Source organism: Scyliorhinus torazame, chromosome 8, assembly GCF_047496885.1.
Source record: "Scyliorhinus torazame isolate Kashiwa2021f chromosome 8, sScyTor2.1, whole genome shotgun sequence".
Lineage (NCBI taxonomy): Eukaryota > Metazoa > Chordata > Chondrichthyes > Carcharhiniformes > Scyliorhinidae > Scyliorhinus > Scyliorhinus torazame.
In genome coordinates, this window is record NC_092714.1 from 119,443,148 (window position 1) to 119,469,302 (window position 26,155).

The 26,155-nt window shown below is 46.9% G+C and overlaps 1 protein-coding gene across 2 annotated transcripts in view; it reads left to right on the forward strand.

The window, feature by feature from the left end:
* Positions 1–26,155, forward strand: part of egfl6 (EGF-like-domain, multiple 6) — a 123,282-nt gene that overhangs the window by 37,147 nt on the left and 59,980 nt on the right. For both annotated transcript variants that reach the window (XM_072514091.1, XM_072514092.1), the window contains 6 exons: positions 12,042–12,134; positions 16,673–16,792; positions 18,355–18,474; positions 20,021–20,155; positions 21,113–21,238; positions 24,003–24,068. In XM_072514091.1, the coding sequence (XP_072370192.1) occupies positions 12,042–12,134; positions 16,673–16,792; positions 18,355–18,474; positions 20,021–20,155; positions 21,113–21,238; positions 24,003–24,068 (660 nt within the window). The remainder of the gene's footprint in view (positions 1–12,041; positions 12,135–16,672; positions 16,793–18,354; positions 18,475–20,020; positions 20,156–21,112; positions 21,239–24,002; positions 24,069–26,155) is intronic.

Consider the following 26,155-nt stretch of genomic DNA (forward strand, 5'->3'; position numbering starts at 1 on the left):
TGTGAAAAATCACTTGGAAGGTTCTCCACTGTTCCTCAACTGTTTCACCATAAAGTCTTTGCTCCCAGTCTACCTTAGCTAGTTCTTCTCTCACCCCATTGTAATCTCCTTTGTTTAAGCACAAAACACTAGTGCTTGATTTTACCTTCTCACCCTCCATCTGTATTTTAAATTCCACCATATTGTGATTGCTCCTTCTGAGAGGATCCCTAACTATGAGATCATTAATCAATCCTGTCTCATTACACAGGACCAGATCTAGGACTGCTTGTTCCCTCTTAGGTTCCATTACATACTGTTCTAGGAAACTATCGCGGATACATTCTATAAACTCCTTCTCAAGGCTGCCTTGACCGACCTGGTTAAACCAATCGACATGTAGATTAAAATCCCCCATGATAACTGCTGTACCGTTTCTACATGCATCAGTTATTTCTTTGTTTATTGCCTGCCCCACCATAATGTTATTATTTGGTGGCCTATAGATTACTCCTATCAGTGACTTTTTCGCCTTACTATTCCTGATTTCCACCCAAATGTATTCAACCTTATCCTCCATAGCACCGACGTCATCCCTTACTGTTGCCCGGATGTCATCCTTAAATAACAGAGCTACACCACCTCCCTTACCATCCACTCTGTCCTTCCGAAAAGTTTGATACCCTCGGATATTTAACTCCCAGTCGTGACCATCCTTTAACCATGTTTCAGTAATGGCCACTAAATCATAGTCATTCACGATGATTTGCGCCATCAACTCATTTATCTTATTCCGAATATTACGAGCATTCAGGTAAAGTACACTTATGTTGGCTTTTTTACCTCTGTTCTGAATCTTAACATCTCGATCAGTAACCTCTCCTAAGTTATATTTCCTCTTAACCTTTCTCCTAATTTTCCTTGTCGTTGAACCCATATCTTCATGTAACAACCTGCCGCGTCGCTTACCATTAATGTTTTCACTTCCCGTTTTATTTCTTTTAGTATTCCTGGTCCTATTCACTGAGCTCCCCTCAGTCACTGTACCTTGTACTGTCGCCCTTTTTGATTTTTGGCTATGGCTTCTCTGCCTTACACTTTCCCCCTTACTGCCTTTTATTTCTGTCACTGTTTTACTACCTTCCAACTTCCTGCATCGGTTCCCATCCTCCTGCCACATTAGTTTAAACTCTCCCCAACAGCTCTAGCAAACCCCCCCCCCCCCAGGACATCAGTTCCAGTCCTGCCCAGGTGCAGACCGTCCGGTTTGTACTGGTCCCACCTCCCCCAGAACCGGTTCCAATGTCCCAGGAATTTGAATCCCTCCCTCTTGCACCATCTCTCGAGCCACGCATTCATCCTCTCTATCCTGACATTCCTACTATGACTAGCTCGTGGCACTGGTAGCAATCCTGAGATTACTACCTTTGAGGTTCTACTTTTTAGTTTAACTCCTAGCTCCCTAAATTCAGCTTGCAGGACCTCATCCTGTTTTTACCAATATCGTTGGTGCCTATGTGGACCATGGCAGCTGGCTGTTCACCCCCCCCCCCCCCAGAATGTCCTGTACCCGCTCCGAGACATCCTTGACCCTTGCACCAGGGAGGCAACATACCATCCTGGAGTCTCGATTGCGTCCGCAGAACCGCCTGTCTATTCCCCTTACAATTGAGTCCCTTATCACTATAGCCCTGCCATTCTTCTTCCTGCCCAGCTGCGCAGCAGAGCCAGCCATGGTGCCATGAACCTGGCTGCTGCTGCCTTCCCCTGGTGAGCCATCTCCCTCAACAGTATCCAAAGCAGTATATCTGTTTTGCAGGGAGATGACTGCAGAGGACACCTGCACTGCCTTCCTACTCTTGCTCTGTCTTTTGGTCACCCATTTTCTATCTCCCTCAGTACCTTTCACCTGCGGTGTGACCAACTCGCTAAACGTGCTATCCACAATGTCCTCAGCATCGCGGATGCTCCAAAGTGAGTCCATCCGCAGCTCCAGAGCCGTCAAGCGGTCTAACAGGAGATGCAACTGGACACACTTCTTGCACGTGAAGGCGCCAGGGACAGTGGATGTGTCCCTGAGCTCCCACATCGCACACGAGGAGCATGACATGGGTCTGAGATCTCCTGCCATGTCTTAAACCTTCGGTTACCTTCAACAATTACAATTTCCCCCCCACAAAATTAAATAAATAAATAAACAACGAAGAAAAAAATAAATAAATATATCAATGAAAAGAAACAGAAACACTACTTACCAGTCACGTACCAGGGATAAAAAGCACTTCCTCCCCACCCAGCTTCCAATTCCCACCCAGATTCAAATTCCCAAACTCACTTTTAGCTGTGTCTCACTCTGGCTGTGTCTTCACTGGCTCACTGGGAGAACTCACTGGGAGTGAGTTTACAAGTTGCTCTTTTTAAACTGTCCTGAATTGACTCCCCTCCCCCACCTGCTTTTAGATCAAGGTAGATTTAAGTGACTGACACTTAACTGCCAATCAGTTATGTGAGTGGGTGGGGCAGCTCTTCTTAACCTACACTGCACAATTCTAGCTTAATTTAAATTAATTTAAATTCCTGAAATTTAAAAGGAGCTGCCTTACTGATTTAATTCAATTCCCACCTAGATTCAAATTCCCAAACTCACTCTTAGCTGTGTCTCTCTCTGGCTGTGTCTTCTCTGGCTCACTGGGAGAACTCACTGGTAGATATGATATGGGGTCTCCAGGCTGGAGCTATAGCCTGGAACATCATGAAATTATTGTTTTGTTTAAAAACTAAAGTTACATCAAGTCAACAGCACAGAGACATTCAGTCCAGCTGGTCTATACTGGCATTTAGACTCAAAACGAGCCTCCACCTATCCTTCTTCATCTAATCTGATCAGCACATCTTTCTATATCTTTCCCACATGTACTTCCCCTTTCCTCAGTCTTGTTATTCATTTCAACTGTTCTTTCTGCAAGCATGTTCTACAGCATTACCTCTTCTGAAATAAAGAACTTTCTCCTGAAGTTCCCCATTGGAATTATTACTGGTGATTTTATATTTATGAGCTTCATTTCTGGTCTCCCCCCATTAGTGAAAACATTTACTTTTCAACGGGTTCCTGACTCCAGACTATGACTGATGCCTCCTCTGTGGGGCTGTGAACCATGGGTCAGGGAGAAACTGGCCCAGCTCCATGAAAATTGCATGGAGCTAGGAAATGCCTTACCCTGACGTGGAGCCGGCCAGGTCAGGAGCGCAGGATGTGGGTAGCGAGCTTTATCCTGTACCAGCACAAATTGGGAGGGATGCGTGGGGGGAAATATCAAAAATGGGGGCGAGAATCCTAGAATCGCATTCTGCCCGCCATTTTTAAGTAGCTCCAGAGTTCAAAGAACAATATAGCACAGGAACAGGCCCTTCAGCCCTCCAAGCCTGTATCGGTAATAATACCAACCGTTGTCAAAACTTCAGCACTTCCTTGTGCCGTATCCCTCTATACCCATCCTATGCATGTGTTTGTCAAGATGCCTTTTGAACACCGTTAATGGATCTGCTTCCATAACCTCCCCAGGCAACACATTCCAGGCACTCATCACCCTCTGCATAAAAAACCTGCCTTGCACATCTCCTCTAAACTTTGCTCCATAAACCTATGCCCCCTGGTGGCCGACCCCTCCACCCTGGGAAAGAGTGCCTGCTCATCCACTCTATCCATGCCCTCATAATCATGTAGACCTCTATCAGGTCACCCCTCAACCTCCATAGTTCTAATGAAAACAGTCCGAGTATATTCAGCCTCTCCACATAGCTAACATCCTCCAGACCAGGCAACATCCTGGTAAACCTCCGCTGCACCCTCTCCAAAGCTTCCACATCCTTCTGGTAGTGTGGTGAACAGAATTGTGTGCAATATTCCAAGTGCGGCCTTACCAAGGTTCTATATAACTGTAGCGCGACTTGCCAGTTTTTATACTCGATGCCCCATCCAATGAAGGAAAGCATTCCGTATGCTTTCTTGACTACCTTGTTCACTTGTGTTGCCACCTTCAAAGATCTGTGGACATGCACACCCAGATCTCTCTGACTTTCTATATTCCTAAACGTTTTACCATTTACATTATATTTCCCCCCTATATTAGACCTACCAAAATGCATTGCCTCACATTTGGCCAGATTAAACCCCATTTGGCATTTCTCTGCCCAAGTCTCCAACCTATCTATCCTGCTGTATCTTCTGACAATCCTCAACACTATCTGCCACTCCACCAACCTTGGTGACATCCGCAAACATACTAATCAGACTGGCTACATCTTCCTCCAAATCATTTATGTACACTACAAACAACAGAGGCCACAGCACAGATCCCTGTGGAACACCACTAGTCACAACCTTCCATTCAGAAAAACACCCTTCTAATGCTACCCTTTGCCTTCTGTGACCAAGCCAGTTCTGTATCCATCTTACCACCTCTTCCAATTCTGTGAATATCCGGGCATAGTACCAAAGAAGCAGGTGGCCTTCATATTCTTCCTGCTAAAATCCACCGATCACACCTTTTAGATTGAAATTCATTTGCCAATTGCCGATTCTGCAAGTTTAATAATGTTTTATTATATTTTTAGTGCATTCTGTTTTTGTATGAAATATATGTTCAAAATTTGGTGCAACCACAGGTTTTGAAATTGGAAAGGGGAGCAATTAGCTTGTTTGCAATCACTTCTCAGTTTTCCTCCAATTGGCTATCCGGGGCCTTAATTTCCGCGCCCACCCCCTAAAAACACACAAACTATGATAATATTTGCACAGGTGCCTGCTGGCCATGTCATAATGAGCTGACCACAACTTGACCTGAGCAGCCCAGTGTCAGCGTACAGTTAGTGTGCGGTGAAAGCGCAAGAATAATAAGCCTTTTAGTGTATAGTTCCACAGGTTCCAGTAACCCTACGGTACCTCATTCCAGAAACTGGTCTTACTTCATGTGTGCACAGTGGATCTGAGCTGCCTTTTTGACATTTGAAGCTAGGGTCTCATCTTGTTCTCATTTAACAGCCGTACATGTATGGCAGTGTGGTGATGGTATCACTGGCGTACCAATTTAAAGGCTGGCACTCAATCCAGAACCAATGGGCAGAATGTTCCCATCCTCATGGGATAAGGTTGGAGGGGGTGGGGGGAGGGGGTGGTGGTGTTGGTTGGGTGGGAGAATGCGGAATAGCCAGGAGCCTTGGCAGGATGGCTGCCCTATGTATTCTGGCCACTAGGGAAACTTCCCAGGGGTGTGCTGAGATGTGGATCAGCTTCCTGCTACATGGAGGCAAGTAGCCAAATTAAGTAGATCAGAGCCCAATTAGAGACAATTCTTTGGGCTCAGTTGCATTTTGTTAGGAGAGGAGCTGCCACCACCACTGCCCCAAGGCCTTTCTGTGGCAATCTGGATGGTCATCGGAGCCCAGGCTCCATGCCCCATTCTCAGGAATGTTGGAATGAATGACCTTGTGGCCCCAACAGCAATCCCAACCCTGCCAAAGGTCTTTTTCTTCCATGCCATGGGACCTTCCCCACACTGCATTACTAATTTAGTTTTACACCTCTAAGCGCACCTCCCTGCCTCGGCAACGCTGGCCTCTCCCGGTGGAGTTGCTGAGACTTCACAGCTGCCGGTCCCCTGATTGGGCCTGCAGTAGCGAGAGCCGGCCTGCTCAGTTTAATTGGACAACAGCACAGAGAGAGCCAATTAGGAGGCTGCCTCTGGGAGTATTGCCATAATATTGCCTCGTGGTTGGTATCTGGAGGGCTCAATGCTCCCATTTGGTCCAGGTATCAGAATCCCAAAGGAATTGCGGAAATCCTAGTCAGTGAGTTTAAGTGTCACAATAACAACTGGAGAGTTTGAATTCTGTTTTTTTTAGAAGCTGTAATTATTAACGGTAACCACAATGATATTAAATTAGCATAAACCACCACTGGTTTACTAATGCCCCTTTAGTGAAAGAAGCCTTCTATCTTTTACTGCTCAGGCTTATTTGTGACTGCAGGTGGCAGCTGGTGGCTGATAAATTGTAGTCTTGCCAGTGATCCCACATCTCCTGAAAATGCATTAAAAATAAAATTAAAAGACATGAGTGATTTGTCAAATGACGGTCAGCGGAATTGTCAAATTTCACTCTTTTTAGAGACACATCATTTCCTGGATGTTCATATTGTCATAATATACACCAGCATATCATGGTGCAGCCACACACACACACACTGATGGACATGCAGTGGGACCAATCAGCATACACAACACCACAGCCAATCACCAGTGAGAGCACACCCACTATAAAGACAGGGGACAGGAGAGTTCTCGCTCATTCTAGTAGCAGCCAGCTCGGAGCACAGAGCTCACAGCCTGCAACACAGACATTCACCATGTGCTGAGGGCATCACCTGGTTAGGACTAGGCAAGGGTCAACAGTTAAAGCTGGTATTGCATTTACCCACAGTTCAAGTATGTTAATATAGTTAACCTTATAATAAAATAGAGTCACTTCCAGTGTTTGTGACCTGTTTGTGATTCAGAACACCCAACACATCATGATACCAGGATTGGTTGCATACTAGCACTTCTGAGACCCACCTGCAACTAATCAGCATTCCGGCATCCTGCAGTATGGAGAACATCACCCCGCCGCCGCCGCCTCTCCGCATCGCCGGCTACTCAGCGTACAGTGACAACCAGCAACGATACCAAGGCAAGATGTTCAAGATCTGGGTTCCGCAGCAGCTCCAGTGCCATGGCGATCTCCGCGAAAACTGGCGGGCATTCCCGCAAAAGTCTGAAATCTTCCTGCTGGCAGCCGAACTAGAAGACGTAGCCGATTCTGAAAAAACAAAGCGTCTCCTCACCATCACCGGTGCCAGAGCAGAAGAAATCTTAAAAAAATTAAAGTTCTCCAAGGGGCAAAACAGGAGCGACTTCCAGGCAGTCCTGGACAAATTCGGCAAATACTGTGAGGAAAACATACTCCAACCAGCAAGGAAAGGTAAGAGAAGCACCAGTACTCACCTCGAGTCCGAAATCCCGGAGCAGAGAACGATTTTGGTCGGCGGCCATCTTTCTAAAGGGACTGCACTTGCGCAGTTGAGCCACGCCGCGCATGCGCAATCACGAATACGGCCATCAGTAAAGGAACCACGATCTGCGCATGTGCAAATGCCTCCTACGTGCTACGTCACGCGCGTCATGATGTCAGAGGCCCCGGACCACGCCCATTTAAAGGGGAAACGTCCCAAATCAAAGAAAAAATCTTTTAAAGCTGTAAAACAACCTTCCTTCACCTGGAATGACAGCACAATGCCTCAGATTGAACCAGGAAATGAAATAAACCTCCGAAGAACCCTGCAACAAGCAGTTACCTACCCACAAACCGAATCCGATTCCGACTTCCCGCAGTCCAGTGACACCGAGGACCTGAGGGAGCCTCTTCGAGTCGCTGTTAGAACAAAGAACAGGCTGTCCCCGAATCAAAAGCATGGATGCGCATCTATGTTGACGACATCATAATTTGGTCCACCACACCGCAGGAGCATATCAGTTGCCTCTAGCGCGTTTTCAAACGAATACGGGACCAAGGCCTTCGCCTCAACAGAGCCAAATATTCCTTCGGCCAGACGGAACTCAAGTTCCTAGGGGACCACATCTCCCGGTTAGGTGTGCGGCCGGATGCGAACAAGGTGGCAGCCATCACGGCCATGCAGAAGGCAGCTGATAAGAAGGCGGTCCTCCGATTTTTGGGCATGGTCAACTTCCTGGGGAAGTTCATCCCCAACCTCGCCTCCCATACCACAGCTCTCCGGAACCTGGTCAGGAAGACGACAGACTTCCAATGGATTCCCACCCACGAGCACGAATGGGAGGAGCTTAAGACCAAGCTTAACACGGCCTCGGTATTGGCATTTTTTGATCCCACGAAGGAAACAAAAATTTCAACGGATGCCAGCCAATCCGGCATTGGGGCGGTGCTCCTGAAACGCGATGATGCCACATCATGGGCCCCCGTTGCATATGCATCACGTGCCATGACCCCCACGGAACAGCGCTATGCGCAGATCGAAAAGGAGTGCCTGGGCCTGTTGACTGGGGTCGATAAATTTCATGATTACGTATACGGCCTCCCCCAATTCACTGTCGAGACCGACCATCGCCCGCTGGTCAACATTATACAAAAAGACCTGAATGATATGACCCCCTCGCCTCCAGCGCATTCTGCTTAAACTCCGGCGGTACGATTTCCAGCTCCTATACACCCCGGGCAAGGACCTGATCATAGCCGACGCTCTGACCAGGGCAGTCAACACCCCGTGTGACCCAGAGGGGTTCGTCTGCCAGGTTGACGCCCATGTGGCCTTCACGGCCTCCAATCTGCCGGCCACGGATGAACACCTTATCCACATTCGCCGCGAGACTGCGGCTGACCCCCTACTCCAGCGTGTCATGCGCCACATGATGGACGGGTGGCTCAAGGGTCAATGCCCGCAGTTCTACAATATCAGAGACGATCTGGCAGTAGTCGATGGTGTCCTCCTGAAGCTGGACCGCATTGTGATCCTGCACAGCATGCGCCAGCTCTTTTTGGAACAGCTACACGAGGGCCATCATGGCGTGGAGAAGTGCCGACGGAGGGCCCGAGAGGCTGTGTACTGGCCCGGCATCAATGAGGACATCGCCAACACAGTGCTCAACTGCCACACCTGTCAGCGGTTCCAGCCGGCCCAACCACTTGAGACCCTACAGCCCCATGAGTTGGTCACGTCCCCTTGGTCTAAGGTAGGCGTTGACCTGTTCCATGCGCGCGGCAGGGACTATGCTCTGATTGTAGACTATTTCTCGAACTACCCGGAGGTCGTACGCCTGCATGACATCACATCATCGACGTTCATCCGTGCCTGCAAGGAGACCGTTGCTCATCACGGCAACCCACTCACTTTGATGTCGGACAATGGCCCCTATTCGTGAGCCAGGAATGGTCGAACTTTGCCAGCAGGTACAACTTTGTGCATGTGACATCCAGTCCCCTGCACCCCCAATCCAATGGCAAAGCGGAAAAGGGCGTCCACATCATCAAACAGCTCCTCTGCAAGGCTGCCGATGCAGGATCCGACTTCTACCTCGCCTTGCTGGCCTATCGTTCGGCACACTCTCCACGGGCCTGTCGCCAGCCCAGCTGCTCATGGGTCGCACCCTCAGGACCACGGTGCCATCCATTCACGTCCCAGACCTCGACCACGTTCCGGTCCTTCAGCGGATGCAACAGTCTCGTGCACAACACAAGGCGGCGCATGGCGCTCGGGCGACTGATCTCCCTGCTCTGGCGCCGGATGACAACGTCCGCATCCATCTTCCGGAGGGTGGCTGGTCTGCAACTGCTGTGGTTCTTCGGCAGGTGTCTCCCCGCTCGTTCCTGGTTCGTCTGCCAGATGGTTCCATTCGCCGCCGCAATCGGCGTGCCCTTCGTCTCATTCCACGCTCGCTACATGATCCTCCCCTGGTGCCATGCCTCCTGTTGTCCCCAACCTGGACTATGTGGAGATTCCAAATACTCTACATCCTCCTCACTCTGCCGTGGCCCAGCCCGTTCCTCAGCCGGTGGCTCCTGACCCACCCTTGAGGCGGTCAACCAGAATTCGTCACCCACCTGAGACTTTGAGTTTTACGATGTTGGACACTTTGATCTGTTCTGTTATCCTGTTTCATCGTTCCAGTAGTTTGTTTATAATGTTCATTTCGTTGTTGGTGTGACACGCTATTTCTCGGCACCAGGCACCTTCCCGTGTAAATAGATTAGCCTCATGTACATAGTCATGTAAATAACACGCACACACATAGTCAGGTACATTCACTACATGATATTTATTGTCACGCAGGCACATGTTCTTTATATAAAAGGGGGGATGTCATAATATACATCAGCATATCATGGTGCAGGCACACACACACACACTGATGGACATGCAGTGGGACCAATCAGCATACACAACACCGCAGCCAATCACCAGTGAGAGCACACGCACTATAAAGACAGGGGACAGGAGAGTTCCCGCTCATTCTAGTAGCAGCCAGCTCGGAGCACAGAGCTCACAGCCTGCAACACAGACATTCACCATGTGCTGAGTGCATCACCTGGTTAGGACTCGGCAACGGTCAACAGTTAAAGCTGGTATTGCATTTACCCACAGTTCAAGTATGTTAATATAGTTAACCTTATGATAAAATAGAGTTGCACCACTTCCAGTGTTGGTGACTTGTTTGTGATCCAGAACACCCAACACATCACATATCAGCTTTCTATGAATGTCGAAGGGCAGCAAAAAGTGCATCAACAGCTCTCCAATTCTAATCCATCCTCTACCTCACCTCCAGTTGGTTTTGAATTTGATAAAAAGTGGCATCTCCTTGACACAATTTAGGCTTGAGAGACATCGGGTAGGATTCTCTGCAGCCCCGCGCAGAAATCACGTTCAGAGCGGGGGCAGAGAATCAACTTTTACACGAGAATCGGGCCCGGCACCGCTCCCGCGATTCTCTGGTCCCCGGAGAATCGCTCGCCTGCGAATCACGACGCGCGGCTTGGGTGTCATTGCCAGAGGCCCTTCCAACGATACTCCGGTCCCGAACGGCTGAGTTCCTGACGGCGTGGTTCTAACCATGTCTGGCCAGTCGGGACTCATGCGCGGCGGCTGTGGGCTCAATCCCCGGCCGCCCTGGTGGGGGGTGGGGGTGTCCAGCACCGGGGAGGTCTTCTGGCCGGCCGGGGCAGCGATCGGGCAGGTCAGATAAAGCGTTGCAGGGCAGATAGGTGGGACCCTGTTTCTTGGTCCTGGTCTGCTGGGTGACCGGCTTGGGGTGTTTTCAATGGGAAATCCCACTGACAAGCGACGGGCTTATAGAATCCCCCGACCAGCGAAGGGCGTGCTGATGACAAACACGCGGCTGGGGGTCTGGAGAATCCAGCCCCTGGTTCCAGTTGAGTCCAGTCCTATTTTCTCGCCTCCAGATTCCAGTGGCTAAAATTTCACAGATCGTTCATCATCTACCCAAAAGAGAAAAAAATAAGTTAGGACTTTGGGTTGAAACCCTTCAGCAGAATTTAACTTGCACATTCTACTTGTGCTGAGTTGCAGATTCTGGGGCGGGATTCTCCAACCCCCCGCCGGGTCGGAGAATCGCCGGGGGCTGGCGTGAATCCCGCCCCTGCCGGTTGCCGAATTCTCCAACACCGGGTATTCGGTGGGGGCGGGAATCGCGCCGCGCCGATTGGCGGGCCCCCGCCGGCAATTCTCCAGCCCGGATGGGCCGAAGTCCCGCTGCTGGAATGCCTGTCCCGCCGGCGAGAATCAAACCACCTCTCTTACCGGCGGACAAGGTGGCATGGGCGGGCTCCAGGGTCCTGGGGGGGGGCGTGGGGCTATCTGGCCCCAGGGGGGTGCCCCCACGGTGGCCTGGCCCGCGATCGGGGCCCACCGATCCGCGGACGGGCCTGTGCCATGGGGGCACTCTTTTCCTTCCGCCTTCGCCATGGTTTCTACCATGGCGGAGGCGGAAGAGACCCCCTCCACTGCGCATGCGCGGGGATGCCGTGAGCGGCCGCTGACGCTCCCGCGCATGCGCCGCCCGGCAAAGTCAGTTTCGCGCCAGCTGGCGGGGCACCAAAGGCCTTTCCCGCCAGTTGGCGGGGCGGAAATCAGTCCGGCGCGGGTCTAGCCCATCAAGGTGAAGGCTCGGCCCCTCAAGATGCGGAGACTTCCGCACCTTTGGGGCAGCGCGATGCCCGACTGATTCGCGCCATTTTTGGCGCCGGTCGGCGAACATCGTGCTGATTGCGGAGAATCCCGCCCAGGATTAGTAACTTTTAAGTGTTACAAATGCTATGTTTGTCCCTGTGGCAGGTTGGTAAATGAATTCCTTTTTGAGCACAGTCATATTTCAATATCTGGCCCAACTTCCTTGGTAATTTTGAAATACAAATGTTGTTTTATTAAATATGAGAGCTGGTCAAATTCAAATGCTACATTTCTATTCTATTTTCAGCTGTCTGCGAACATGGATGTAAACATGGAGAATGTATTGCTGCAAATAAATGTAAATGTTACCCAGGATTTACTGGTAAAACATGTAACCAAGGTGAGTGCCAAGTCAGTTGCCCCAGAACTTACTTTAAGTTGAATGAAACCATAGCCTGATATTTACTGGGAGGCCGGGAGATAATTGAAGAGCACTTCACCCAACAAGGTGAACTTTGAATCCCTGAATGCTAACATGGTGCCAAGCATGTTAGCCACTTTCAGCGATTGTGAGGACATTCAACATTAAATAACACTGTGTTGACACAGTACAGTTTTGCTCACATATTTAATGGGTTACATGGTCAACACTTTCAGATGGCAACAATACACACTGTAATGTTACATTATTATGATTACATTTGTACTATTATTAGAAAGCTGAACATAAGGTTACAGTTCACCCTATTCTCGCTCTGTGATACTGTTTCAACTTTACAATAAATAGCTATAAAGCACCAAGGTCAAGCCTGCACATTTACTTTGGTGACCTTTAAGCAAAAACTAACTCCCTCTCTTGTTCCCAGGTTGAGGCTACGGGTGGAATGGTAATTATAATCTTCAAATTCAGCTGCCTGTCTTCTCCCATTCCCTTTGTTCAGTTCACAGGCTCCCAAATACTTTTCCCATTTCTCTGCCTACATGTTCTGGACCTGCACCCAGCCTCCTCCCTTCATGTATTCCTGATTTTGATGACTCACCTCCTGCCTCCCACTATAATAATAATAATCTTTATTATTGTCACAAGTAGGCTCACATTACCACTGCAATGACGTTACTGTGAAAATCCCCTAGTCACGACAGTCCGGTGCCTGTTCGGGTACACTGAGGGAGAATTCAGAATGTCCAATTCACCTAACAAGCGCGTCTTTCGGGAGTTGTGGGAGTAAGCCGGAGCACTCGGAGGAAACCCACGCAGACACGGGAAGAACTTGCAGACTCCATTTTGTGAGGGTCACGAAGAATCCAGCACGAGTTGTAGAATAGAAAGAAATAACATTTATTTACAATAACATATATATATACACAACAGTAGCAGTAACTCCCTTGCTGCTCACTCCTCTCTAGCTGGTTCCATACTGGCCAGCTTTATTTATGCAGGGAATCTGCGAATGATTTCTCCGCTCCCCCTCATTGGGGAAGCTCATACTCCCTAAGGATAGACAGATTGTCATTAGTCCCCAGCCAGTGGTAAGCAGGCAGGTTATAGCACCCCCCCCCCCCCAAAGTCCAAGGAATCTACCGAAGACCCTGGCGTAGGAGGGCGCCGGACTCATTTTGCCGCAGGCTGGACACCATTTGCACAAGGCGCTGGATCGGGCGGCGTGTAACGAGGTGGAGAACGGCGCTTCCGTGATGAACGGCGGTTGTACATACAGGGCCCGTGGGCCTGAGGACCTCCCTCTGAGGCGCCCTGTGTCTCCATCTCGGAGTCGGAGTCCAGTGCCTCCATCATCCTGGCATCCCTATCTCCACACGGTTCTGCAACGACCTGCGCAGGCTTTGAGTGCGGCACCAAAGGAAGATTGTGAGGAATTCTCTCCACTGTGTCAGGTCTCTGTGACTGTAGAAGTGAGCTCCGGGGGCGGGGAATCTTTGGAAGAAACGGTCTTCTGGACTGAACGTGGACTACATGTTTGCGCTGGAGATGACCCTGGGCTTGCACCTGGTATGAGATAGGACCCGTTCGGCGAAAGATTACGCCAAGGACCCACTGGGCACTACCAACAAAATTTCGAACGAACACTGGATCACTAGGCGCAAACTGCCGAATCGGCCGATGCCAAGAAAGGCCACGTCCCTGCCGTTCTTGAGTGTGACGTACTTTTGCGCAAATGTCCAGGAAAACCATGTTAAGGCGGTTGCAAAGTCTCCGGCCCATTAGGAGTTCCGCGGGAGCTACCCCAGTCACTGCATGTGGAGTGGTCCTGTATGAAAACAAAAAAACAAGCCAGTCTCGTGTCCATAGGCCCAGAAGACTGCTTCTTTAGGCCCCGTTTGAATGTCTGCACTGCGCGCTCCGCTAACCCATTGGACGCCAGGTGGAAATCCGCATGCAAGCGCACCCAAGGCCGCCCTGGCCATTCCCAGTGATGTAGGGGCGCGGCCGGCGGAAGCGTCTGATGCTCCTGGTAAATGGAGCAGTTTTGGGCCACCTTCTCAATGTCGGTGTCGAGGCCTGGCCACCAGACATAAAACGGGGCCAACATTTTCATTTTGGTCACACCCGGATGCCCCTTAGTATCAGCTCCTGTCCCTTTTCCGGGACAATCACACGCGTCCCCCATAAGAGGATACCATCTTCCACGCTAAATTCTGACAGCTTGGAGGAAAATGCCCGCAACTCGTCTGGGAGCTGTCTATGTTGCCCACCATACAGGACTATGTGCCGAACCTTTGACAGGACTGGCTCCATCTGGCTCCACTCACGGATCTGTGATGCCGTGACAGGCAAGGAGTCCATAAAATTTAGGGTTGCAACCACCTCACCGGTCAAGGGGGTCGACATGGGTCTGGTCAACAAAGGCAATCAGCTCAGTGCATCAGCATTCGCTATCTGGGTCCCTGGTTTATGCTCCAGAGAATACTCGTAGGCAGCGAGCAACAAAGCCCAGCGCTGGGTCCGTGCGGGAGCAATGGGTGGTATTGGCTTATCCTCTCGGAAAAGTCCCAGCAGAGGCTTATGATCAGTCACGATAGTGAAGTGGCGGCCGTACACATACTGGTGGAAGCGTTTCACCGCAGAGACCACCGCCAAGCCCTCCTTCTCGATCTGCGTGCACTTCTTTTCCGCTACAGTCAATGTGCGGGAGGCAAAAGCTATCGGCCGCTCTGCCCCGTTCTCCAGCTTGTGGGACAGGGCAGCCCGAATACCATATGGGGAGGCATCGCATGTGATGAGCAAAGGCTTTTTAGGATCATAGTGGGTTAGTAACCCAGATGACGACAATTGTTGTTTTGCCCACCGGAAACCGGTTTCTTGCAACTGACCCCAAACCCAGGTGTGATTCTTCTTTCGCAGCAGATGCAACGGGACCAGCGTAGTTGCCAGATTGGGGAGGAACTTCCAGTAATAGTTTACAAGCCCGAGAAAAGAACGAAGATGCAAAGTATCAGTTGGGGAGGGGGCCTGTTGAATTGCGCGCACCTTCTCTGTGACGGGGTGCAGACCTTTGCGGTCCACCCGATAACCCAGGTAAACTACTTCCTTCGCCTGAGAGACGTGTACGACGTAAATGAACCCCAGCCTCTGAAAAGCGTCTAAGGACAGCCTCCAAATTTTCCAAATGTTTCTGCTCCGACGTCCCTGTAATCAAAACGTTGTTTAAGTAGAAAGCAACATGCGGCAAACCTCTCAAGGTGCCCCCCATGACGCATTGAAAGATAGCGCAGGCAGAGGATACCCCAAAGGGCAACCGTGTATATTCAAACGGCCCTCGGTGTGTATTAATAGTTACATATAGCCGTGAGGCAGGGTCCAGCTCCAACTGGAAGTAGGCGTGACTCATATCTAATTTTGTGAACAAGAGTCCACCTGCAAGCTTCGCGTAGAGATCTTCTATGCGAGGCATTGGATATCGGTCGAGCCGGGAAGCCGTATTCACTGTAAGTTTACAGTCGTCGCACAAGCAAACTGTGGCATCTGGCTTCATTACAGGTACAATTGGTGCTGCCCAGTCAGCAAAACGGACGGGCCTGATAATACCCAAGGACTCCAAACGAGTGAGCTCCCCTTCTACCTTCTCTAGCAAGGCGTAAGGCACCAGGCACGCCCGAAAATAGCACGGCATGGCTCCTGGTTCGACTTGGATACGGGCTACTGCCCCTTTTATTTTCCCCAAGCTGGGCTGGAATACATCTGGGTACCGTTCTAGTACCTCCGTCAACCCTCCAGAACGCGTTTGAAGGATGAGCTGCCACTGCAGTCGCAAATGGCGCAACCAGTCCCAACCCACCAGGCTGGGCCCATGGCCGTGCACCACGATAAGTGGGAAACGCCCCCCCGGCATCCATAAACAACAGGGGTCATCATAGTTTTGGACGGAAGGGGTTGCGTCCCAAGGCGTGCACCTCCATTCCCTGTAGCTCCTGCACTCCCCGTTCTGCGCTCTCTCGGGACAATACTATTTGAATGGCCTGTTGAAAAGTCAATGTTGGCTCAGCTAACAACTTTCTCTCGGTGGCCGCATTGTTAATACCACAAACCAAACCCTGGAGCTGTGAAGCAACAGTGCTAACCACTGTGCTAGCGTGCCGCCCATTAATCAGATTTTACGTAGGTACTCATTGGCAGCTTCGCCTCCAGCCTGCTTACTAAACTTCTTAATAGCTATGTTCTGGGCCTCACTTTAGGTACTTTATTCAGAGTGGCATTCCCCCCACCCCCTCAGTGATGCAACCACCTACCAATTCAAGGGGGCAATCTTCTATCTCTCCTATACATTTGAACATTAATGGCTTTACCCCATTCAAATGTGTTTGAACACTTTGCACATTTATGTGCTACTCAATAATGTCAAAAATCATCTTGTCAAACAAATGAAGGCAGTTCTTTCAGCTATTCTAGTCTTTGCGCCAATGTTTTTTTGGCTGCTACAGATTTTAACGAATGTGGACTGAAGCCAAGGCCCTGTGAACACAGATGTATGAACACACATGGCAGCTACAAGTGCTACTGCCTGAATGGCTATATGCTGACTCCAGATGGCATGTGTACTAGTGAGTAAAACATCCTTGGAATGTTGTTATTAAATATTTCTGTTGGATTGATCATCTATTAAGTTTATATTGTAAAGCTCCTAAATAGTTTTAAACATTAGAACACTCAGTGTGACTTCTGGTATTTTTGGGACAATATTGTTTTTCCTATACGTCTCTTTTTCAATCACACTCTCTCTTAATCCAAACATTATTTCCTTCTCTTTATTTCACTTTCTGTACCTGATTTGACATTGAATTTATCCTCCTTTTCCTCCTATCAAAGGTTTATTACCCAATTCTTAAATTGTATTGGTTAAGACTTGCCCTCTTCACTCAGGTCCAGTTTTTCTCTACTGTGCGCAACTTTTCTTCAGCACTAAAGGGTGCAAGGGAACGTCTAACTAATGGAAGGTGTCTTTAGATGCCCTATTACAGAGCTGGGTTCAATAGTAGGTTTAGTCCTCAGCAGATGACCATGCAGTTCAAAGTTTCTGTGATGGAAGACGTATATGGTCTTAATTCTATTCTTATATGCTTTTTGAGAAACTGATAGGATTGGGTGCAATCTTCATTCCCACCCGATTGAAAGCAATGGAGGTTACTACTGGGCAGGATGTAAAAACAGCATGTCACCCAATTCCATAGTGCCCTGTGGATAAAGTGTCCTGTGGCCTGGAGAGGAATGAATGACTGTGGAGCCATGGTGCGAGAGTAAAAATTTGGTCCAAATGTTAGGTTTTGAGAAGATAGAAAAATAAGTGGAAATACACTGGGAATTGGGCAAGGGGTTCCAAGCAGTAGAGCTAGGATTTCTTAAAATAAACACCATTGACAGAATCAACTGCCAGGCCACTGGCACTGCCACTAGAAGCTAACTAGAGTGATAAGAAGTCATTTCCTTTGCCCTCAAATTTCTGTATCTCCTTTTGGAAAAATGCCTCAATTCCAAACAGCCTGGCATAAGTCAGGAATTCACTGGTTTGCAGTCACAGGTATTAATTCATGCTTTACCAGACTGTGGCACAGCACCAAGGAACTCCAATGCACAGTGCCAGTGAAGCAACAATATTGGCAACATGGAATCCACCATCTTTGTTGATGGCAGGATGACAGATATTTAGCATAACTGGATGTGGAAACCTTCTTTAATTTGCAATAATTAATTTATCAGTTTTTAATTGATCAATTAATTCATTAATTACTGTTAAGCTCAATAGTTGCATTTGATAAGAATTTGTTCCATCCACTATAAATGACAAATTAATGAACTAACTTTACCATAAAGAAAAATTAATACTAACAAATCACGGTTCAATCCTTTCCCAATCAACCTTCTTGGCCTTTCAGTCGACAAAGACAGAGTTCAAATAGAGAATGCACTTTTCACTTGTCATTTTTACTAGGGAATTGTGAGGAATAATAATGTTGAAATAAATTATATATTTTTCCCAGTACAAAACTCATTGTCCCTATGTAACTTGCATCAGCATCAGGCTTAAATTTCAATCACCCAATAAAATAGGGAAAGACAACTTTCTAAGTACTGACGTGGGTAATGTTTGTGCACATTTGGGTTTTAGATTCCAGGACCTGTGCCATGGCAAACTGTCAGTACGGCTGTGAAGATGTGAAGAGAGAGATCCGCTGCCTTTGTCCATCGCCTGGATTGCAGCTAGGACCCGATGGAAAAACCTGCATAGGTCTGTGTTCTCTGTAACATCATGCATTAGAATAGGTTTACCAGTAGAAAGAAAACTGATTTATAGAAGAAACTATTGAAAACCATCATTGAAGGATGCCCTGATTTAATTCAGCGTGTCCATGAACATGTCACACAATTTTAGCCTTATCAGGATGAGCTAGGCTTCTTGTGGGAAATCATTTTGAAAGGCAGGAACGTTATCCTACCATGAAAGAGAAAATGCTGGAAAATCTCAGCAGGTCTGGCAGCATCTGTAGGGAAAGAAAAGAGCTAACGTTTCGAGTCTGATGACTCTTTGTCAAAGCTGGTTCCAGCATCCGTAGTAATTTGCTTTTATCCAGGTTATTCTACCAGAATCTTTGTGACCTGATATTCTTCAACAACTTCATCACTCACATATGGGCATAGACTGAATGAGAAGATTCGCAATAGAGGTAGTCTGTTGGCCAAGACTGAACAATAACGGAAATACATGGGAGATAGCTTGAAGAGATCAGTGCTGTATTCTGTTCACAGGACAAAGTGAAACGGAGATGGGATCAATGGACACATTCCCTTTCCATTAATGGCATGCTGCTCTCCCTTAAATACATTACAACAGCTAGTGCAGAGCATTTCAGCTCCGATAACTAATTTGCTGCCCATAGATACATAAAACATATGATGATACTTTATTCGCTATGAATAACACTTTCTTTTTCTTTCATTTCCTGATGACACAAGGACATGTAAGTTTACCAATGCTGGTTGACTGAATTCCAGGAGATTTCATCGCATGACTTTAAGGTAGCTTGTAAGACACAGTACATCAAAGATTTGTCAATGAAATCGAGATACATATCAGCCAAGTTCTACATGATTGGCAAACCAGGCTTGAGGGACTCAATGACTGACTCCTGTTCCCCTATTCCTATGTTAACAGGATGGTTGAGAGAGGGTAAGCACACAAAATCTTGATATTTCAAAGAGTGATTGGATGTATCTCCAGGAAAGTATGACAACAGTGAGAAGCTGATAAAACCTCAAATTCACCATTCCATATTCATTTTTGAGAATTCCCTATGAATTCCTTTCCCCCAGGTTGCTTGCAGAAGTGCCCAGGAATTGTTGATTCCTGAAGGCTCTGCAATGGACAAGGAGGATTGAAACTAAATAGCATGGCAGCCCAAATCCATTGGACTCCTGATTTTCCAGAATTACAGGACATTATCCTTCATTAAAATTTCTTGCAAAACATTGCCTCAAAATGTTCCTTCGAGACCGTGAGAGTAAAATTCACATTGAACAGGCAATAGCACCTCAACATCCATTTACACTCTGTTCAATCGCCAAAGACGAATCTCACCCATACCCACCTACAATACCAACTCTCACCTGTGAAGCAATTCTAAATAGCAAGTTAATTCAAAATGAAGCTCCTCAACATTTTCCTCACCATCCAATATTTAATTAAATATCTGCAGTAAATGTCATATTTTGATATTAGGCTACTAACTGATAAAGAATGTAAGTATATCTATCCTTTTTACTGTTTGCCCTTCTAGATATTGATGAATGCACAACTGCCAAACCACTATGCCCTCCTCTGCGGAGATGTGTGAACACCTTTGGCAGTTACTTCTGCAAGTGCCAAGCTGGTTATGAACTGAAATACATCGAAGGCAAATACAGATGTATAGGTAGGTTAAATCTATATGACAATTTCTCAGCAGTCAGCTGACAATAAATCACAACAATTACAAAGCAGATTTTGACAACTCCTGCTCACACCTTCTCCTCTCCAGACGAGTTTTTTTTAAAATTTCCAATAAGGGGCAATTTAGTGTGGCCATTTCACCTACCCTGCACGTTTATGACAGTGAGACCCATGCAGACACAGGGAGAATGTGCAAACTGCACACATGGATAGTGACCCAGGGCCAGGATCGAACCCGGGTCCTCAGTGCTGTGAGGCAGCAGTGCTGACCACTACGCCACCAGGCCACCCTAGAGGGCGTCTGTGGTAACCCGCGAGCAACTTACTGGACGGGAGCAATTAACTTCCCCGTGTAACTTGCACCCCGTTAAGGGGGCTGGGGACCTCTAAATAATGTATAGGTGTATGGTTATATAAAGCCGACCTATTTGGCAGCGGTAAGGCAGACTCAGTAGGGATTTACCATGTGATGTATACAATAGTTATTGTAAATAAACTAAGTTTCTTTGAACTACTCAGTGTGGACTCCTTTGTGGCCTTATAAAATCATTGTCTCAATCTGGGATACAGTTCCATGCATGCCCTTTATTAGCTCACACAACTATGTTTTTTTTTGTAAGTTAAGGCTGCCCACGTGCGCCATTCTTGGGGACCCCCACAGACACTCCCAATCCTATTATTGATGATGTATACCCATGCGTATCGGTTAGTGATCAAGAGCAACAACCCAGGCTATTATTTTGCCTCTTACCCCTGAGGTGTTGCAACCAACATTTGATCCCCTACTGCCATCCTGGCTGACATCAACAAACTCAGCACAGACTGGGAATAAATGCTGGAATATTCCAGCCTCTGTGGCTCAGCTATACAATATTCCTACCAAACAAACTGAAACGTACTTACTTTACACAGGTCCATTGACATTTATGTTGTTTGACAGATATCAATGAATGTGCTGTTAAAAATACACACTCGTGTAGTGCGAATGCAGACTGCCACAACACACAAGGATCCTATAAATGTAAATGTAAGCAGGGATTCAGAGGCAATGGCTTTCACTGCTCTGGTAAGTCTTAACAATTATTGTATCAAAGTTGATTTTCTAAATGCACGCTCTCACTAAGGAGCATCAGCTGCTGGGAATGCAGATCAGCCACACTTCCTGTGATTTTCCCACCTAGTAATACATAGGTACATAGAATATAGGAGCAGGAGGAGGCCTTTTGGCCCTTCGAGCCTGCTCCGCCATTCATCACGACCATGGCAGATCATCCAACTCAATAGCCTAATCCTAGGCGCCGGCCGAGGCCACTCGTCTGCCGAGGAAGCCGACGAGCACTGAAGCTGGGGCGATCCACAGGGAGGGCCCGGCGCGCGTCCAGAGTCGGCAACGCCCCGGAGGACGGCTCCTCATCCAGCCGCGGCACGTGCTCCGCTTCGCACCCCAGCCCGACTGACCCAGCCCTTAGAGCTAATCCTTATCCCAAAGTTACAGATCAAACTTGTAATGCAATGTGCAGTAGGAAAATTGACACCTTAATATGAAAGTTTTTAATAATTACAATTATCATCTTTATAGCTGGAGATATCTGTTCCAAGTAAAGTCACATAACACTCATAAATAACATAGAAACATCCATGAGGACATGAAGGCAACATTTTTTTTAAAAATGGTTCATATTTTCTTGTACATGATTTGAGGCCAAAATGAGAGAACATGTTGGCCAATAAATGCAAGTGACTTAAAAAACATGTAGGACTTTCATTGGTGCTTATGTTAGTAATGGTTAATTAGTGCAGCTTCAGATTCAACCTTTCAAGGCCTGGGCTACTGGAAGGGTCTGGGCTACTGGAGGACCTGGGGTGCTGGATGAGCTTGGGCTACTGGAGGGTTTGGGATACTGGAAGAGTCTAAGATACTGGAGGGGCCTGGGGTACTTGAAAGGTCTGGTATACTGGAGGGGCCTGGGATACTGGAAGGGTCTGGGCTACTGGAAGGGCCTGGGGTACTGAGAGGGTATGGTATACTAGAGGGGCCTGTGGTACTGGAAGGGTCTGGGCTACTGGAGGGGCCTGGGGTACTGGAAGAGTCTAAAATTCTCAGCCTCTCCACCACTTACTTGCTGTTTAAGCCCCATCTTAAAATTCAGATGAGGATTCAACTGTTCATCATCCCTCCTAATAACACCGTTTTTGATTGTATCACTCTGAATGTTTTCTGTGTTAAAGGGGATATATAAATGCAGGTTGTAATTGCCCTTGTTCTCAGGTCCAGGTACAACCATTTATTACTAGTTCAATTTGGCATATATCCGGCACATTCTTCTCCATTCTTTAATAACAGAGTCAAGTTGCACTATGATTGGAGTATACATCCTGTCATTGTGAGTTTGTACCTTTTAGGCAGATTGCAGACAACACAGCATTTTGAGCAGCTTATGACAGCAGGGATTGTGAAACCAGTTATGATCCTTGTGTTCACCAAAATCTCTTTCCTGACGGACATGACTGGAATGTGTGCCCTAAGACTGACAGTGTGGGTTGTACATTGGCATGACTGACAGAACCACATCTGAGGTCAGAGTTAGGCCAAACCACATGCTGCACAGTGTCAACATGAGATCATGTGCTCCCATCTGCACCATCTTTACACAGATCCCTTAATATTATCTAAATGAGAAAAATAAATAAGTCATCAGCAACAAACGAGTTAACAATATACTACAAGAAACTGTTTATTTTTAATATATGCATTCATTTCACAGAGTTCCAACCAGTGAATTTAATTATGTATATAAGTGGTGATGGTTAGCAAGGATTTAACTGTGAACTGTTTATAGATTAGACCTAGCTTTGGTTAAACAGCTTTCTCTGCAATAAAATTATGCTCATTTTCTATTGAGTTTTTAAGATTATAATGCGCAAGATGCTTTATGGGTCATGCCAACAAACCTAGATAAAGCTTTTCATACTTGAGGTGCTTTCAACAATAATGATGTTGACACAGCTGCGTGACTTTTAACTTGCACCAGTCAAGAATTAAGCAAAACCTCGATGTTGAAATAATTTTGGGGGATGAAAGAAGATCCTAGTGTGCTTAATATGTTTGATTTATACTTCTTAATTCAGGTGGATTAATATCTTACAGCTTGATGGCATAATTTAAGGGAGTTTCAGCTGAGAATGTGGTTAATCATTTTTAATAACTCTCAGTCAGGCAGAGTGACATTTTACTCAGTGATGTGATTGTATCAAGAAATAATAATCATCCAGAAGCAAAATCCCGTTCTCCTGGATACAGAGCGCACCACTGTCCATTGAACATTCATTGGGCGACTGGTGTTTGCTTATATTTCTCAAGATATCCAAGGCACTCTGCTCTGGCTCTTGCTCCTGAAACATAGATGTGATAGCAGGGGAAATCAAGGCATTAGGAGCATTATCGGTCGAAGTAGGTAGTAAAACAAAATGTATTTTACAACTGAGTTGAATTGGCACTTAAGACCAAAATAGTGTAATTATGAATGTCTCATAGAGGTAAATGATTTTGAATGCGGGCAAAATAACCTTGGAGATTTTTGTGCCAAATCATTATTTAGTTCTTTAGGAGCATTGGCTGCAATTTTATGATGAAACAATGGTTGCTTCTGAACCTCCATCAGTGGTGCAGCCTGTTGGACAGATTTTCAACCATCTTAATGAGCCAAAGTGTGTTTGCATACACTTTTCAGTTTCAGTTTACTAGTAAGTTTGTCCTCCCCTGTTTCTTATACTGAGATACAACAAACAATTACCTGTAAGAAGTTAACAAACAAATCTTTCTTTCATAGTTAAACCTTTCCTGCAAGGAACCTTGGAAGGAGAACAAGGCAGTGCTGATGATGAGATCCTCAATGGTGAGAAATCAATGAATAAATTGCAATCTCTCAAGCTCCCTCTACATATGCCATTGTCACATATAGCCAATCTTTCTCCACCTGCAGCCAAATACTAAGGGGGCTGGATTTTACAGGAGGTGGGAGTGATGATTGCTCATCCTCCACCCCAGTCAGAAAAGTTGTCTGCAAACCAACTAACTTAGAGAAAAAAGAAAGCTGTCTCGCTTTGAAAATGGTGAAATCATGCTGCGGGCGGCCAAATCAGGCAGAGAGTGGGATTTTGGCCCCTTAGCCAATCAGATTGTCCAACAGCTCTAGCAGTCTCAGCAGTGCCAGAACTCAGTAGTGGGCACTTCAAGGGCTGCACGCAGTCCAACAATGAAGAGAGCAACGGATCACAGACTCCGGTCAGTGGGGGACTTGAAAAAAGGAAGGAATCAGGTACTCAAGAGAGGGGATCAAAGGAGTGAAGGGGCTGGGTTTTTGAATTCTGAAAACATGCACAAAGGTCGGGGGGGGTGGAGGTGGTGCTGTCACAACCCAATGTTATCTCACTGAATTTTACGCAAACACGGTAGTCCCGACTTGTATGTGGTTTCACATTTGTTATATTACTGAGTCTAGTAATATGTATCATTACTGGTTGTTGTTGGTGCAGATGGTCTGGTGGTGTGATCCTGAAGAAACCACGAGTCTTCAACTTAAGCAAATTCATTTATTAAAGTAACGATTGATTATATCTGAGTTCGACACTTTAAAAGAATTGAGCGTTTTATCCGCAACCACCAACCTAGGCATGCAAGGCCTTCATGTAAACATTGGAACAGGAGCAAAATCAGGAGACACTTGTGATCACAACGGGTAGTGGAAATCTAGCTCACTTGCACCCAAAAATCAGTGGATACTGGGCCAATTACATCTTCAAGACTGAGACTGAGATTTTTGTTAGATCAGAGTATTGAGAGAGATGGATCAAAAACTGATAAATAGAGTTGAGATACAGATCAGCCGGAGCAGGCTCAAGGGAGCAAATGAGTTGCTCCTGTTCCAATGTTTACATGAAGGCCTTGCATGAGTTCTGATGCCTAGGTTGGTGGTTGCGGATAAAATGCTTAATTCTTTTAAAGTTACCTGCATCTGTGTCTAAAATGCTGTAACCTGCAAGACTTTGGACCAGGTGCTGTAAAATGGGATTAAACTGAACAGCTAGTTGCTTATTTTTCTTTTCTGGCCGGCACGGACACAATGGGTTGAATGGCCTCTTTCTGCACTTTTCTATGGTTCTACCTCACCTAGACTGCTTGATCTACAAACCAAGTAAATGTAGGCAGGCTCTTTGATGTCCAGACACTTCCATTTTCTAGCAGAGACTGTCTGCAAGAAGTGTTGATAGGATGTTGATGAAGTCTTGACAATGTGTCTCAGAAAGACTCCTGACATGTTTCAAAAATTCTCTTCAAATGTCCAGTAAAATGTGATATGCCTTTGTTAGCGCTGGAAGTCCTCAAGGACAACTTGTTTACTCTCAATCAACTGATTTCTGTTAGGAGAGCGTGTTATGTGAAGTGCTATCCTCCAAAATGCGGTACACCTACTGAATGAGCGCTGACAGGCAATTTCAGTGCCAATCAGCCTCTTATGATCGTCCAAGAAGTTGCTTCTCCTACATGTTTTAACTTATTTCCCAATATGGTGGCTTGCATTAAACACAGTATAAACTGGCATTGAGCAAAGTATAAAGTGGCATTACAGATAAAAATCCCACCTTGTCCACTTTGCAGATTTTGTAATCCTGTAATGTATCCTGAGAAAATTCCTTCCTCAATCTGCTGAATCACATTAGCAGAGGAAAGGTGTGTAATTATGATGCTGCAAACCTGAAGGATATTAATCTTCTGGCATGTCACCCACACTATGCATTATTTCCCAGAGGGGGTCTGTTAGCTCAGTTGGCTGGATGGTTGGTTTGTAATGTGGAGTGACGCCAACAGCATGGGTTCAATTCCTGTACCAGCTGAGGTTATTCATAAAGGCCCCACCTTTTTAACCTTGCCCCTCTCCTGAGGTATGGTGACCCTCATATTAAATCACCACCAGTCAGCTCT